Raw genomic sequence first — 15,921 nt, 5'->3', positions numbered from 1 at the left:
GATCTTGGATTCGCCATAGGCCACTGAAACGAATGCAACATGAAAACATACAAAGTTTTGAACCTTGCCAAAAGTATAATAGGAAAAACTAATTCAGCCTCCGTCCCCCCAATTCGGGTTAATTGTCTACTCTTTTCGCCCGAAAGAAATTTCACTGCGCATTATTAAATACAAGGAAAGAACTCGGTCATCGCATTTCGGCAAACATTTTATCAGTGTCATTACGTCATAGACGGGAAGTTGAACAACGTCTTCCCTCCCCTCCCCTCCTTCCGGCCAACCCTTCCCCGGAATACTCTCTATTTTTATGCAGAGGACGATTAGAAGTTTATTACTCACTGTTGCCTACTAATTACAGCTGCCCGGACTCAAGGTAAGACAACTGAACTATCAACCACGTATTCACTTTCAGTACCATTCAATGCAATCGACATCTTATTTTAAAACTTTGAAATTCATATCGAAGTTTGTTGGCGATTGATTTGCTTTATTTTACTTCGTTTTTTTCTTTCTCTCTTTATCTTCGTCCGTCTCTCTCTCTCTCTCTCTCTCTCTCTCTCTTGAAAGGAAATTATAACACCATTAAGCCTTGTTTCCATCATATCAAAAACTTAATATGCTGACCAAGGCAGAAATTTATTACAAAAAAGTGGAAAGGACAAGAGAGAAAGAGGAGAGAAGAAGGAAGAAGAATCAAGGAAAGTGAGCGTAAGATAAAGAGTCCAACCACCTTCTAGATTGAAGAAAATATATTTAGCCTTTCAGGTGAAAGTACAGTTAACAAGGGAAAGCCACCTGCTAGAATGTTCCAGAAGAACTTTCTAATAGTCTGGAGGGGAGTAATGTTTGTGTATATATATCGTCCTGTCTTGTACCTTGTTACATTTGTACTTGGTGCAGAGTCTGAAGAAGACCTTGCTAGAAGGTTGAAACGTTACGTTTAGTTTATGTTGTATAATAAAATTAATTTCTGCCTTGGTCAGCATATTGAGTTTTTCTTGAAAGGAAGATGAGAGAGAAAGAAGAATAAGAGAGAGAGAGAGAGAGAGAGAGAGAGAGAGAGAGAGAGAGAGAGAGAGAGAGAGAGAGATACTTTCTGGAAGAGGGGGCTCCGGAAAGAAAGGATGCGAGAGAGAGAAAGAGAGAGAAAGAAAGAAAGTCTCTCTCTCTCCCTCTCTCTCTCCCTCAGAGAGAGAGAGAGAGGAAAGGAAAAGAGAAGGGGGAAGAAGGATTCGAACCCGGACCCCCTGGCTTCGTAGCGCAATGTGATAACTAGGGCTCGGCAGTTGAGGAAAAATCCTTTTTTTCCCCTAGTGTCCGAAGACGAGGCCAAACATAATATATGTTCATTTTGGGTCATTGTAGGCCAGAAAAAGGTGGGTTTTATATGTCCTTTTTTGCCTTTTTCGGCTTTTTTTGGCTTATTGGTCCTTTTTTAGCCTATTTTTAGGTCTTAACGGCTTCTTTTTTGCAACTTCACCTTCTTTCGACTAGGTTTTTACTGACCATTCTCAATTCGAATCTTCACCAGTTCATCACCTCTTAAACATCCTTTCTGTAGTAAAGAAATAAAAAAAAATAAAAAAATATATTTGAACCATCCCTGAAACGAGAGAAAAAACATTTTTGGACGGCTGAAGCAGGTACGGTACAAGATCCTTTAACCGTAACTTGTCTGGAAGGTCGCGCTGTTAAGTGGCAACTTTCTCTTGTTTTGAAGCTTTCAGCATGGTGTATACGACCAGACAGCGCGCGCCTGAAAAGATCTCAAATCAGATAAGGAAGTGCCGCGCATATTCATTAAAATATATAATTAGAACTGAAGTTATTAATTAATTTGGATCACATTTATATGTCCTTTCTTATATTTTTAGGTCCTTTTTTTGATAGTTTTAGGTCTTTTTATAGGTCTTCAACTTCCGAGCCCTAGTGATAACCACTCCGCCACTGGGGCCGGCAAAGTTTCTTGTATGTCCACTTTATGCCTGGACAGGTTCATCGGGGTTGGGGCCTGAATCAATGTGTAATGAGCGTTCCCCGAAGATCGAACCCGGGATCCATTGATTTCAAGGCGCCAGACTTTCCATTACGCCATCGGGGAGTCCCTGACTTTGGCATTTGTGGCTACAGAGCTTAAAATTTCGAGCATAAATCATGAAAAATTGCGTCTAAAATCACAACAGGATTTTCAAGCGAATACACAAAAATGTGTATCACAAAAATCGCGATTGGAAATGGCGCCAAACAATGTTGATCAAAATCATCTATTAATACAATTATTTTTATCCAATAAATGTGTAAATAAGTGAACGGTACACATTGCACAAAGCCATGAAGGCACGTAGGGGCATGTGAACTTGTGAATGTAGAGCCCAACACATTCTCAATCTTGGCCATTTTTGGAGGTGATATGGTCAGCACTACGCTCCGACTGCCTTTATAACCGGGACAGCCCCCCCCCCCTCTTTGTTTACTCAGCGATTTTTTGAAACGTAAAACGGGATGCCAAAATGTCCCTTCTTTGTGACAATGACTAAACGGCATAGAATTACTATTTTTTTTTACCATTTCAATATCAATGATTTGTGAACAAGTGACAAAAACGTTCTCTCAGTACAAACTTTGAAAGCTGTGTTGATTAATAAGGTGAATTTCAATCATACGTGTGTAAACCTTTACAAAATGTTATTTTAAGAGAAGGACGTTTCGGAGAAGATTCATTCATCGGCAAAATACGCAATGAATGACTCCTTAATTCTAAAGAACTGCTTGGTTCGAGAGCAGTGTTTATCACCATATTATGTAAATTATTTACTCCGTATTTATTTATGGATCCCACTTTAAACTGTAGGTCCAGTCCCGATTAGCCTTACTGTGCATAAAGTGGACTTAAAAACACCAAATCAACCGTATGTATTATTTAATTAGTCTTCAAACATGAGAATTTATATTGAAATGTGAACATTTTGCTGTCCCGTATTTCGTTCACGAAAATTTGAACAATGTCCCGTTTCGTTGTTTTGAAAATCTATACCCTGTCCCAGCTAACTGTAGAGCAGGGCCGCGCATATCGGTAGAGAAGGAGGAGGAAAATCGAGAGAGGAAAGCGCAGCGTTGCCAACCGTACGATCCAGACCTTAGTCCGTACGCTAAATGCGCGGCTTGTGAAAATTTGCTCTTGCAGTTTTATCCCTAATATTTCCCTAAGAAATTCTTAAACCAATCGTACGGACCTGGAGACAAAAATACGGTCCGTTTGCCATGTGCGTTCGGTATTATCATTTCAAAAGTTTGCAACGCTTACAGAGAGAACGGGTAACTCCCGTCACCAATTACGCAATCCCGTTTCTCTCACTGTTCATTGGTGGAGCCGTCTCGCGTCACTACTTGCGCAGAGACTTGTTCTCGTTCGTATGGTCTACAGTTAGCTGGTACGGATAATAGTCAACTTTCGTCAGGGTTGCCCGCAGGTACCCATTTATTTGAGGCTGTGCGAACCCCAGAGCCGCTTTATGCAGGAGCATAAGAAGGTTCCGACCTTAGGTCACCAGCACTGGGAATCGAATCTGGGCCAGGCAGACACCCTACCGACTCGACCAGCGCCGCTCCGTGTAAATAAATATGCATGAAGAATGCAAATCTAATGTCGCCGCCAAGTGGGACAAAGGAGAAGTCACCACCCCCTCATAAAATATTCTCGCCTTCCCTCTTTTCACATTTTTGTTTGCTGCATTAGTAAATAACTTTTGAAGAAATGTATTAGTCCTATCTGAATTAAATGCGATTTAATAGAAATAAATGCATATAAAAATATTGTAAGAACGGCCCATGAGGCCGAAACACGCCTGCTTAAATAAGGACCATTCTATTCAATTCTAGTAAACTTACTAAGCAGGGAAAATACTCTACTTTCGACACTTGTGGAAATTGTTGCAATTTTATACATGTAGCCTAGATCTGATAGAAATAGCAGATATGAGAACTTTTATCTTATGAATGACAGGGGCCGAAGTTTTACACTGGTTTACAGGCTCAATGTTTAACATAAAGAGGTAAAAAAAAGCGTTAAATAAAAATTATAAATACAAAGCAATACTAATAATAACAATAACAAAACAAACCCAGGTTATGGGGGTCGTTCCGAAAGTCACGCGAAAAATTAGTTACGGCTACTGCCGTTCCTTAAGTCCTCGCGTGAAGATTGTGAAGTTCGTTATGGCGTTTCGTAAGTAGTTTTTAGTACGATACGTGACGTTCGTTCTCGCACGAAACGCTCCGGCTTGGAGGCTGGTTTGTTCGGTGAAAATCGTCTGCTACTGGCAGATAAGGTGTGTGCATGATGGCTTCAAATTGAACTACATAAGAAAATACACAATATTGTTTGAGCAGGGAGCGATATGAAGCAGCATGCACAAGATTATTGCACCTTGGTTATTCTTAAAATAAGAATCTCCCATTGAATGTCATGTGGAAACTTTCAATTAATAAAGAGAAAAAAATTGCGACTCACGCCTTTCGCCTAGTGCTTTCCTTAAGTCGGTAAAATAACTGGTTTCAGGAGGCCAATTATTTTCGTTCGATTCGTTTGCGTCTTGTTATGAATGAAGGCACGCGGTGAAAGGGAAGGGGGGGCAGGGGAACTTGTCCCCCTGAGATATCTTGGAAAACGTCATGTAATTTAAATGGTGAAATTGTAGCATGAAATCATAGACGAGGGATGCGATGAAAGGCAGCAGATTAAGTGGTATCTGATATTTGTGCATTGTGAAAAAGTACAAGAAGACAAAGAACTGTTCATCAACAAAGTGATAGATGTTTACGGAAAGGAAGCAAGGTGAATCCAATTTTTATTTAAATAGTGGACTCAACTCTGAACTTGACAACAATGCCGTGGTATTTTCAATTCAATTTCAGTAATGTAATTTGTAAAACAATAACAATAAAAGTAAAATATGAGTTTGTATGACCGAAGGGCAATATATTAAATCTTACTCTGCCTCCATCCCCCAGAGCTCGAAGTGGAAATTCCTAGCTGGGGAGATGCTTTGCCCAGTTTGGCGAAAGGTGGGGGGGGGGGGGGATGCTTGTATGGATCTACATGGAGAAAATGCAGTAGGTGCGGGGAGGGGGGGTTGCATGTTCAAATTATCCTAGTGGGGAATTCATTAGGATAATATTCTTAACTGGGGGGATAGCATCATCCTCACCTTCCTCCCCTCATGACTCCTACTTTTCTATGGAGTTTACATCTAGAGACAGAAATAATATGACTACCCAGATGTGGGTACTTCACCTGCTTTTCCGGAACATGCTATGTCAAAGTAAAAAAAGTAAAGTAAAGTGTTCCCCTGTGCATAGCACCACGCCATGAAGGCGTATAGGGGGTGTGGGGGTAACGCCCCACACTTTCTTGATCCGGTCGTGAGTGGGGGTGATGTGATCAGCATCACGCCCCTGACCGCCTTTACCCCCCAGGGTTTCCCCCAGGTACCCATGTTATTCGATGCTGGGTAGGCGCCGGGGCCGCTTTCACCGTTAGAAAAGTTCCCGGATTTGAACCGGCCGGGGATCGAACCCGGGACCTTGAGCATGGTAGTCAGACGCGTTACCGACTGAGCCACAAAGACCAGCATTAATTCTGCTTCACAACAAGGTAAGTTCAATTCATGTCAATGAAAAAGTCAGGTATTACAATATTATTTTCTGATAATGGTACTTCTGAGAACAAATCCAAGAGAACTAACTCGTGGATGTTTTGAGTTTCGCACTTTATTAATTTCCTAAAATTACTCAGTATCAAAGGCAGCTGACATTATGTATTTACTTATCATAGCAGTTTTTCATTTCTTTTATATCAATTAAGCCTTTCAGACATATTAACTTCTAGGACCACTGTACAATACAAAGGAAAAATTACATCAATATTATTCATGTTTGGGGAATACAAGATGTAGTAGACAATGGAAAAACTTTCCACTTTATTTACATAATTAAATAAATTAAATAGTTATTAATTAATAGAACCTCTACAAGTAAGTTTAGTGGAAATGTTAATAACTCGCTTACGTCTAATTATTTATCAATATTATTATTTTATAAATTTTTTATTTCATTTTAAAATCATATATGTTTTCTTTTGCAGACTAAATTAGTAAAATCAACCGATGAATAATGAGTTACCTTAAGATCTTTTTATCATCAGAGCACTCCCGTTTAATACTTATGATAATTATATTTGTGATTAGTGAAGCTTCTGCAATAGTGACCCTGAAAAATAATGCTTACAGAGGAATAACAGTTGCCATAGGAAGTGGTGTAAAAGAAGACCCACTCCTACTGGAAAGAATTAAGGTAATATTTCAAGATAAACTTTTCACTCTACTTACATTATCTTTTTAAATTGAAGAAGTTAAACATACATTTTGATAATTTGTGTTGCAAAAACTTGAATAAATGTCATTTCTGGTTGTTAGTGCTTTAACCAATTCAGAACACAAATGTCCAAGGTACACGTAATGGATGTCTTTTGGATATTTGTGTCAAAGTTCTGGATATCAAACAGATATGTAGAATCATCCAGCAGACATCCATAGGATATCCAGGAAGGATGTTTCATAGATGTTTTGTTCATTGTTTCGAATATGTTGTGGACATATGTGCTATGTAGTTCACATGGACTGAACGTCATCTGGCCGCTTTTTATTTGATTGTGGATAAGAGAGGGATATATTCTGGAATAGAATTGGACCTAATTTAGACATTTATTGGTGTGGACAGTATCTGTATATTTTTCAAGCATATTTTCTCTCTCCCTCCCTCACTCCCCCCCCCCCCTTGGTGGGTGGCCACTAGTCCAAAAAGAAAAGTAAAAGTTAAAGGGTCATTCCTACTCCATGTTAATAACAAAATGAATTAATATGAAAATTATTATTGTTTTTAATTGCATTAAGGTTTAGATGTTTGTGAATGCATATATTTTACACATATCACCAAAAAAAGTTACTAGCATCTGCAGCTACATTTTCAAAGTGTTACACACGTGATGCACTTTTTTTTAATGCTTTTCATGCATTCAGTCTATGCCATCATACTCAAGTCTTTCTCATATTGTTAGCAGAAACTATAAAGTACTTCATAATTCCATGAAATCAGTTGAATATTTTAATCCAATCTATAGTCTAGAACCTTAAATTTTGTGTGTAAAATGTCACACACATAAGGCTGGAATACCCCTAAAGATAACATTTCAGGACCTTGCAGTTTGCTCTCACATACTAGATTCTCACACTCTCAGCCTTGTCTCCAAGGAAAGATTGTTGTCATTCTGTAAGTTATGTAGCTCCAAACTAAGAAGTGTCATTGTCATCACACATTGAAAGAAGGGATATGTACACTTCCATCAATATTGAACCCCAACAGTGTATACAAATCCATTGCAAACATTTTAGAAGTGCATTGTATTGAATGAATAAATCCATTTCATTTTTTTTTTTTATGGTTTAGAGAAATTCTTTTATAAACCAGATTCTACATTATGTGTGAAATGATTGTACCATGTGAAGTTTCTATCCATAATTAGTTGTTGTGCAAATTACTCACTGATTTCAATTCAAAACATATTGTAAAATACAAAAACTTTTTGTACTTACGATTTCGTGAGTATCTGTTTTTCCAATGAACGATGTTTCGAGAATAACTGTTCCCTTCTACAAGTTCTTAAGTTACAAAATCCAAAATACACCATAGCCACATCAATTCTTTTCTCCCAAAATTCCAGGAACAAGGATACAGGTTTGGTTATTAATATAGGAAAAATTGGAATCCATACTAAAACCCTTTAAAACTTCCAAGGCCTTCGTTGTTGTTAAAAACACGGTATCCTTATTCCTGGAATTTTGGGAGAAAAGAATTGACGTGGCTATGGTGTATTTTGGATAGCCTATGTAACTTAAGAACCTGAAGAAGGGAACAGTTGTTCTCGAAACGTCGTTCATTGGAAAACCAGATACTCATGAAATCGTAAGTACAAGAAGTTTTTGTATTTTAGAATACGTTTTGAAGTGAAGTTTCTAATTGAGGTTTTCATAGAGCAGCTGAAATTCTACATTTCAGTATGTAAAATAGAATGTTAATGCTATAGATATTTATGTGGTACATGATCTTATGCAAGGACTAAAATATAAACTTGATACAATCGTAGGAGACTCCACAATCAGAGTGCCACACTATACAACAAAGTTTTTAGCTAGCTCTACCTAAAATTCATTTCATTTTTATTGTCAGTCAGCATTTTTCTTATAATTGTGTAATAACAAAAACTTTAACTTACAGGAACTCTTTGAACGTGGATCAGAGTATTTATATAAAGCAACAAGAAATAGGGCTTACTTTGGTAAAATAACTATTATGATTCCATCCACATGGGAACACAGATCTGCATATCAGGTAAGGAACTACCTTTTTCTTGTCTCTGTCCCTTCTTTTCTTGTTCATAACAATCTTACAAAATTCCTGTAACAGAGTTTTAATTATCACTTTTGGATGCCTATATACAGTAATTTGCATGTTAGTTATATTATATTTTTAGTTCTTCATAATTGGGAAAGAGAGACGCGGTAGTATATAAATATGGAGAAATTAGTACTCACTTTATCCGCGAAACTGTTTTTTCTTCTTCGTTCTATTAATTTCATTGGCCGCTGCCACCATCCTCGTTGGAACTTGCTGTACTGTTGCTTGGCGTGCATCTTTTGTTTGTAGTTCTCCGGCTGCCGCTAGGTGCACTGTTGTTAACTGTGCGTCTGGGTCCGTGTCGTCTGCTATTTCCAGGCGATAACTGTTGTAGTAGGGGAATCCAAGTGTGGTGCGCTTGTCCGCTATCAATGTTTAGCTCCTGCGGGAAGTGCATTATGGCATGTGTTTCCTTGATTTTGGTGTCTACGAGCATGTGGGCAGTGTGTTTGACTTGAATCTTTTGAATTTTATGGCTATTGTATTTTGATATGTTTAGCAAGACCAGTAGTGGGTTGGGCTTTTTTCGCATCTGTTGACAGATCTGATGGACCTGCCGATGTAATGTTCCTTGCATTCGCACTCTGCATCGTATACACCTGGGTTATCAAGGGGGGAGAGGAAGTACGATTTGCGTTTGTTCAGTTTATCAGCTATTCTGACCCAGACGCACAGTTAACAACAGCGCACCTAGCAGCAGCCGGAGAACTACAAACAAAAGATGCACGCCAAGCAACAGCACAGCAAGTTCCAACGAGGATGGTGGCAGTGGCCACTGAAATTAATAGAATGAAGAAGAAAAACATTTTCTCTGAAAAAAGTGAGTACTAATTTTTCCATATTTATATTTTTAGATTAACAATGATGATGAATGATGAAATAGAAGAAGAAATGAAGAGAATGAAATCTCTGTGTTAACTGGAGTTCGAACTTAGGACACCTCACTATATTATGATAATCCCAGGATACGGAATTTTATTTATTTTGTGTTAACAATAAGTGGTTTCATGTGATGTGAGGATGTCCATGGCCACCATGTTTGCGTCCAATTTTATTTGTCGTTTGCAAGGAAATATCCACCATGTAGCATTCGTTACAACTACACCAAGAACGTTTGTTTTAAATCATGAATGTCTGTGTTAGTACCACCCGCCCCCTACTTGAATTCCATATGCTTACAAGAACTGGTCTCAATCATGGCTGCTCGAAGCCACAAATTAATGGTTTGTGACGTAGGTTAAACACACCTATGCAGAGTGATTCAAAAAGGACTTTACATCTTTGAAAGAATATATAAATTTATTCAGATAATTTACAGAGTCGGTTGAGGTGCCATTGCAAAGCAAAACACATCAGGTTTTGACTCACATAGTCCATTACTACCGAACTCAACCACCAGTAGCGCTGTCATCATTGTTCTTGAAAATGGCTACTTTTGCTGGTGCGGAACGTGCTCGCTGTGTGTTTTGGCCCGTTCTTCTTCCAGGAGGCAACCATAAATTGTATTGTGTATCTGGATATGCTACAAAATTTTCTAATTCCTCAGTTCGACTAGGATGACCAAGATGGACACCTTTACTATCAGCAAGATGGGGCACCACCACACTACCATGTAGAAGTCCGACATTTTCTTGATACCCGATTCCCAGGTTGGTGGATTGGTCGTGCATGTCCAATTTCATGGTCACCTCGCTCCCCAGATTTGACCTCGCTAGATTTTTTATAGTGGGGTTTCATTAAAGATTGTGTTTGGAATGAAATCGACTTCAGGTGGGATGTTATGCCACATTACAAATGGTAGCCACATCGACCCAACATGAATGTTGCATGACAAACTTGATGTGTTTTGCCTTGCAATGGCACCTCAACTGACTCTGTAAGTTATCTGAATAAATTTCTACATGCTTTCAAAGTTGTAAAGTCCTTTTGAATCACCCTGTATATTCAGTGCTTGAAGTAGGGGGAAAATGCAGGGGGATACTATCCTTCAGTGAAGAAAAGATTCACAAAGCATCCCCATCTAGAATAGTTTGCACAAGCATCCCCCACCTACTGCATTGTTTCCATGTTGATCCTTAGAAGCACCCGCTCCCTCACCTAACCTCATAATCAATCAAGCACCCCTCCCCAGCTAGGAATTTCTACTTTGAGCAGTGAATATATTATTATCTGAATGTGATACTGTGTAGTTTTGTCTTGTGTTATTTTACCTGGTGTACTAAAACTTTGCCTTTATCAGCATTAATAAATCTTTTTGTGATCCCTAGCTTTGATAAAGAAGGACAACCTCTGGTTGAGGAACTAACCTAAAATGAAAAAAACAAAAAAAATCCTCAGAATTATGGTAATTTCTTTGTAGTTATTTTCCAACCTGGACTTTAACTGCACATGGAAAAGTCCAACTTGTGACATCTTTTGAACCTTTCAGGTGGTTAGATCAAAAAACGTATTTAAAACGGCTGAATTTCGAGTAGATCTGACCAATCCCAGGTTTGGACATAGACCATATACAGTTCAACCTGGTGACTGCGGGGATCCTGGTTTGTTTACCCACTTTACTCCAGAATTTATATTGCAAATGAACAACCAATCAAGAGAATTATTTGGAAATCCAGGTATGTAATTATATTTTTAACATCTTTTTTTGCTAGTATTATTAGTATTATGTTCTAAAATTTATCCTATCTATTTTTTACAAATACAGGGACAGATTTTTCTCCTTTGTGTGAAGTAGGAACTGAACCACTATGTGCCTCCACAGGGTATCAAACCTGGGACCACTTGATTACATATTTTTGGTCGAGTAGAAAATTTGAATAAAATTGGGGTATTTTAGTAGTTTGCAATAGCTATTATTTTATAACAATAGTCATAAACATGATAATATTAATTATAGTTGTCAGTGGCAGCAATTAAGGGGCATTTCCCCCCACATTATGGCCTCTTAATGCTAAGCCTTGTCTACCAAGAAAAAGTAAACTGTCCTTGCCCCCCTATTCAAGATTTATCAGTGGCCAGACCCCCCCCCCCTTTACTAAAATTTCTGGTGATGCCTATGCTTCTTGTGTATGTACTTATGTTTTTGTGTGTTTTATTTATATTATTACTATTATTTTCTAGAGAGACTGCTGGTTCATGAGTGGGCTCATTTAAGGTATGGAGTATTTGATGAATATGCAAACGACAATGAAGAAGGAACTTCACCATTCTATATTGGAGAAGACCATCAGGTATAAGTATATCTTAGCTACAAGTATATTTATTTATTTATAAGCAATCCCATAACAGAGCAATGCTCCAATTACAATGGGATATTACAACAATACTCACATTATGCAACACAAAAAAAAGAAAAGAAAAATATAAAAAATACAATACAAAATACAATACAATATACCCACCGACAAACATAATACAACTAATACAACAAAAGAAAAATTATAAATCCAGAATAATACTATAGTACCAATATACATGAAGCTAAAGCTTCAGACTTCAAACAATATAACGAAACTCCATATTAAAACCCGCACTAAACAAAAGAGATAAACACCCAACTCTCATTTTAATATTTTTCAGATTATCGAACATATAAACATAAACATAAAAGATAATATACAAATCCATAACGTTAAGTACAATTCAATAGATACAATACACAACATAGAAATAAGAAAATTAAATACCATTTATCGTTACATCTTAACTTTGTCTTGAATAGTAGCCCTTTATTACTGATATGTACTTTGCGTAAGGGAATGCAAAATCTACATCAATTTTATCCTTAACAATACTATTATGTAGTCTACACATACTAATGACCACAGAATTCTGATGGACCAAATTTTTGGAAAAAGTGCATATAAACGGTTGACGCAATCTTAATGATTGAGGTTTAGTACAGAAGTTTAATCTTTGCAAAACTTCTTCTGTTTCGGTTAGACCATTAACAACTTTATATAATAAAATATGCTTTGCAATATCAGATCTAGTTTTCAAAGAGGAATATTCAAACTCAGTTAGTAGCATATTATAAGGTATTCTTAACACATAAGACGATTTTTTATATTTTTTAAAGAACAGATATCTTAAAAATTTATTCTGGATTCGTTCGAGTTTATCAATATATAATTGGAAGTAAGGACTCCAGATTACATTATCGTATTCCAATTTACTCCTCACCAGAGCATTATACACAACTGTTAAGGCTTTACTACACTGCATTTCCTTTGTGTTTCTAAATATAAATCCCAGAGTTTTGAAACCATTAACTACTAGTTTATCAACATGGTTCTTGTAAGTGAGTTTAGAATCCAGAATTATTCCTAAATCTTTAATTATATTGACTCTCTGAAGACCCACATTACCAATAGTATAATTAAATAAAAATGGAGATGAAATTCTTGTAAATGTCATGGAAAAGCATTTAGCAACATTAAAATAGAGCTTATTTCTTATACACCATTTATGGCATTCACTCAAATCGGACTGTAATTCTGTAAGATCCTTAAATTTTACAATATTCTTGTAGAGTTTTAAATCATCTGCGTATAAGAGACACTTTGAGTAATTAACAACAGAAGGTAAGTCATTAATATATAATAAGAACAATAAGGGACCAAGATTGGATCCCTGTGGAACACCCGAATGACTAATATATGTACTCGATGAACAAGCATTATAAAGAACATACTGCCCTCTATTCAATATGTAAGACTGAAATAAAGCAACTAAATCATCCGAGAAACCGAACTGTACCAATTTTTGTAAAAGGATGCGGTGATTTAGCTTATCAAACGCTTTTGCAAAGTCAGTGTAAATTACATCTACTGCTTGATTTTGATTAACTGCCTCAGCGATATATTGAGTAAAGGTAACGAGATTAGTTACAGTAGATCTTCTAGGTATAAATCCATGTTGACAAGAAGATAAATAGGGTTTATCATGGAGAAATATTTTATTGTAGAGTATTTGTTCGAATATTTTAGCAGGTACAGATATTAATGAAATCGGTCTATAATTTGTGATGTCACTAGGGTTACAAGATTTTAATATGGGACAAACTTTACTTATCTTCCATAAAGTAGGAAACTTACCCGATTTTAAAATCAGATTATAAATTTTACATAAAGGATAACATAACCACTCACCACAACCTTTAAATACATGCGATGGTATTCTATCTGGCCCACAAGATTTACTTGATTTTAATTTCTGAATAGACTGTTTACATTCATCCTTCTTGATCTCCATTACAACTAAACAGTGACTCACATCCATGGTTAAATTACCAATATCCAACAGCTCTGTATCCTCTTTTTCATAGACACTACTAAAATATTCAGCAAACGAGTCTGCGATAGACTGATTAGAATCAAGAACCGTACCTTTATATGTCATTGTATTCACTCGAGTATTCCCTTTCTTCTTATTGTTAATAAAATCCCAAAAGCACTTCGGATTAGTTTTAATAGCTTCTTCGGAGTTACTAATATATGCTCTACATGCAGCATTAATCAGCTTCTTTGATTCTTTACGAAGCTCCTTAAATCTTAATAGATTATTAGCTGAATGTTTTTTTTTCTTCCTATAATTTTCCTTTGACTTTAACACATTTATAATTTCTTGAGTGAACCAGCATGGATAAGACCGTTTCTTATGTATCTTTTTAGGTACTCGTCTCGTGATGACTTCATTTAATATTTTGTAAAAATACGATACAGCTTTATCTGGATCATCAAAGTTACCTAATGCATCCCAGTTCACTTTCTTAATGTCTTTATACATATTATAAAAGTCCGCCTTCCGAAAATTAAGAATGTTAGTAGTTCTGTTTTTAATATTACTTTTTGCATTACCAGTGTTGACATGTAATTCTAACGGTGGATGATGTCTATCAATCTTCACAAGAGGATCCGTACACACTCGAACTTCCGGCAATTATCTACGTTCGTTAATACTAGATCAAGCATTCTATTATTGTTGTTTTTAATATTATTTATGCTAACAAGACCAGTCAGAGACACAAAATTATGCAATTCCATTTCAATTTGATTCCCCTGTGTCAAATCATGAGTCGGCCCAATAATAGACGGAATATTAAAGTCTCCAATTATTATAATTTTACAGCTACATATATTAAACATATCTTCTACAAATGCATAAAATGTTTGATAAGCTATAAAATTTGACTTTGGCGGGAAGTATACACAAATTACAATTAAAGAGTAAATTTCAAGCCCAATGTTAATGCATACAATCTCAACATTTTCAATATTAACATCTATGTTTCTTACATAATAATTACTTTTTACAGCTATTAAAGCACCTCCACCTCTTTTATCCATTTTATCCTGACAAAAAATTACATACCTATTATCGCTAAATTCAGAGTCCGTTACATTAGCCGTAAGCCAAGTTTCAGTTATGGCAATTATGTCATAATTGTTCGCTAACACACTCAGATACATATCCGTTAGTTTAGTATTTAAGCCACAAACATTTTGATAATAAAATGACAAATTTGTATGACTCGCCATTCTAAACAAGAGTACGAACATCATGCACTGACTTAAGTATATGTACCCGAGAGTCATTAGCTGCCTTTCTAAGTTTTATATTGCCTGCCCAGTCAATCCAAAGAAAAGCATAATTTCTTTCATTTTTAAGTTTTCTAGCCTCATTGAATACACTCCTCCTTAGCGGTGTTAAATTACAATTAATATATACAGGCCCCCCCTGATTCAGACCAAGGTCCCTACAGTGTAACGTCCTTTTTACTTTACGTCTACGAAGAACTTCATCTCTGACGTCCCTCTTTACAAATTTAATTATTATACCAGGTACATTTTGGTTTGATGATTTCAATCTATGACAACAATCAATCATGTTGTCTTCAAGTTTTACATCCAAAGCCTGACCTACATTCTTAACAATATTTACTACATTTTCGTTTTCACTAGTTGGGACCCCATGTATTTCCAAAGTGTTCCTTCTACCATACTGGTCCAGTTCATCCAAATGTAATTCTAAAGTTCCTATTTTCTTCAGTAATCTGGCATTCTCGCTTCTTAAATCATCTATTACCTCCATACATTTCTTCAATTCAACGCTTTGACACTTCAATAGATTGGCGTTCTCGTCTAATTTTTCATGAGCTAAATTCAGTGATTTCCCAATCTCATCCTCCACCGTTTTATTACTTCTCCTTATTACATTTATACAGAACAGATGTATCATTAATGAATAATCATTTAATAATCAAATGAGTTTCCAGTTATTTTGAGAATTAAAATAAATCATTTTTACCCAAAATAAAACATATATTTTATAACAGGATAAAGTGAATGTGGATATGCACTTCATGCACAGTTAATGAATAATATTTTCACTTTTAGCATCAATATTCCC

The 15,921-nt window shown here is 36.4% G+C and overlaps 1 protein-coding gene across 2 annotated transcripts in view; it reads left to right on the top strand.

Annotated features, from left to right (window-relative positions):
* The first annotated feature begins 346 nt into the window (after positions 1-346).
* Positions 347-15,921, top strand: part of LOC145989742 (calcium-activated chloride channel regulator 1-like) — a 69,055-nt gene continuing 53,480 nt past the window's right edge. For both annotated transcript variants that reach the window (XM_083125023.1, XM_083125022.1), the window contains exons 1-5: positions 347-373; positions 6,143-6,351; positions 8,332-8,445; positions 10,940-11,126; positions 11,632-11,741. In XM_083125023.1, coding sequence (XP_082981149.1) covers positions 6,172-6,351; positions 8,332-8,445; positions 10,940-11,126; positions 11,632-11,741 — 591 coding nt within the window. In that variant the 5' untranslated portion in view covers positions 347-373; positions 6,143-6,171. The remainder of the gene's footprint in view (positions 374-6,142; positions 6,352-8,331; positions 8,446-10,939; positions 11,127-11,631; positions 11,742-15,921) is intronic.

Source organism: Lepisma saccharinum, chromosome 7 (genome assembly GCF_977018435.1).
Source record: "Lepisma saccharinum chromosome 7, izLepSacc3.1, whole genome shotgun sequence".
NCBI lineage: Eukaryota > Metazoa > Arthropoda > Insecta > Zygentoma > Lepismatidae > Lepisma > Lepisma saccharinum.
The sequence above is the reverse complement of the archived record's forward strand: the minus strand, read 5'-3'. Positions and strand labels throughout refer to the sequence as shown.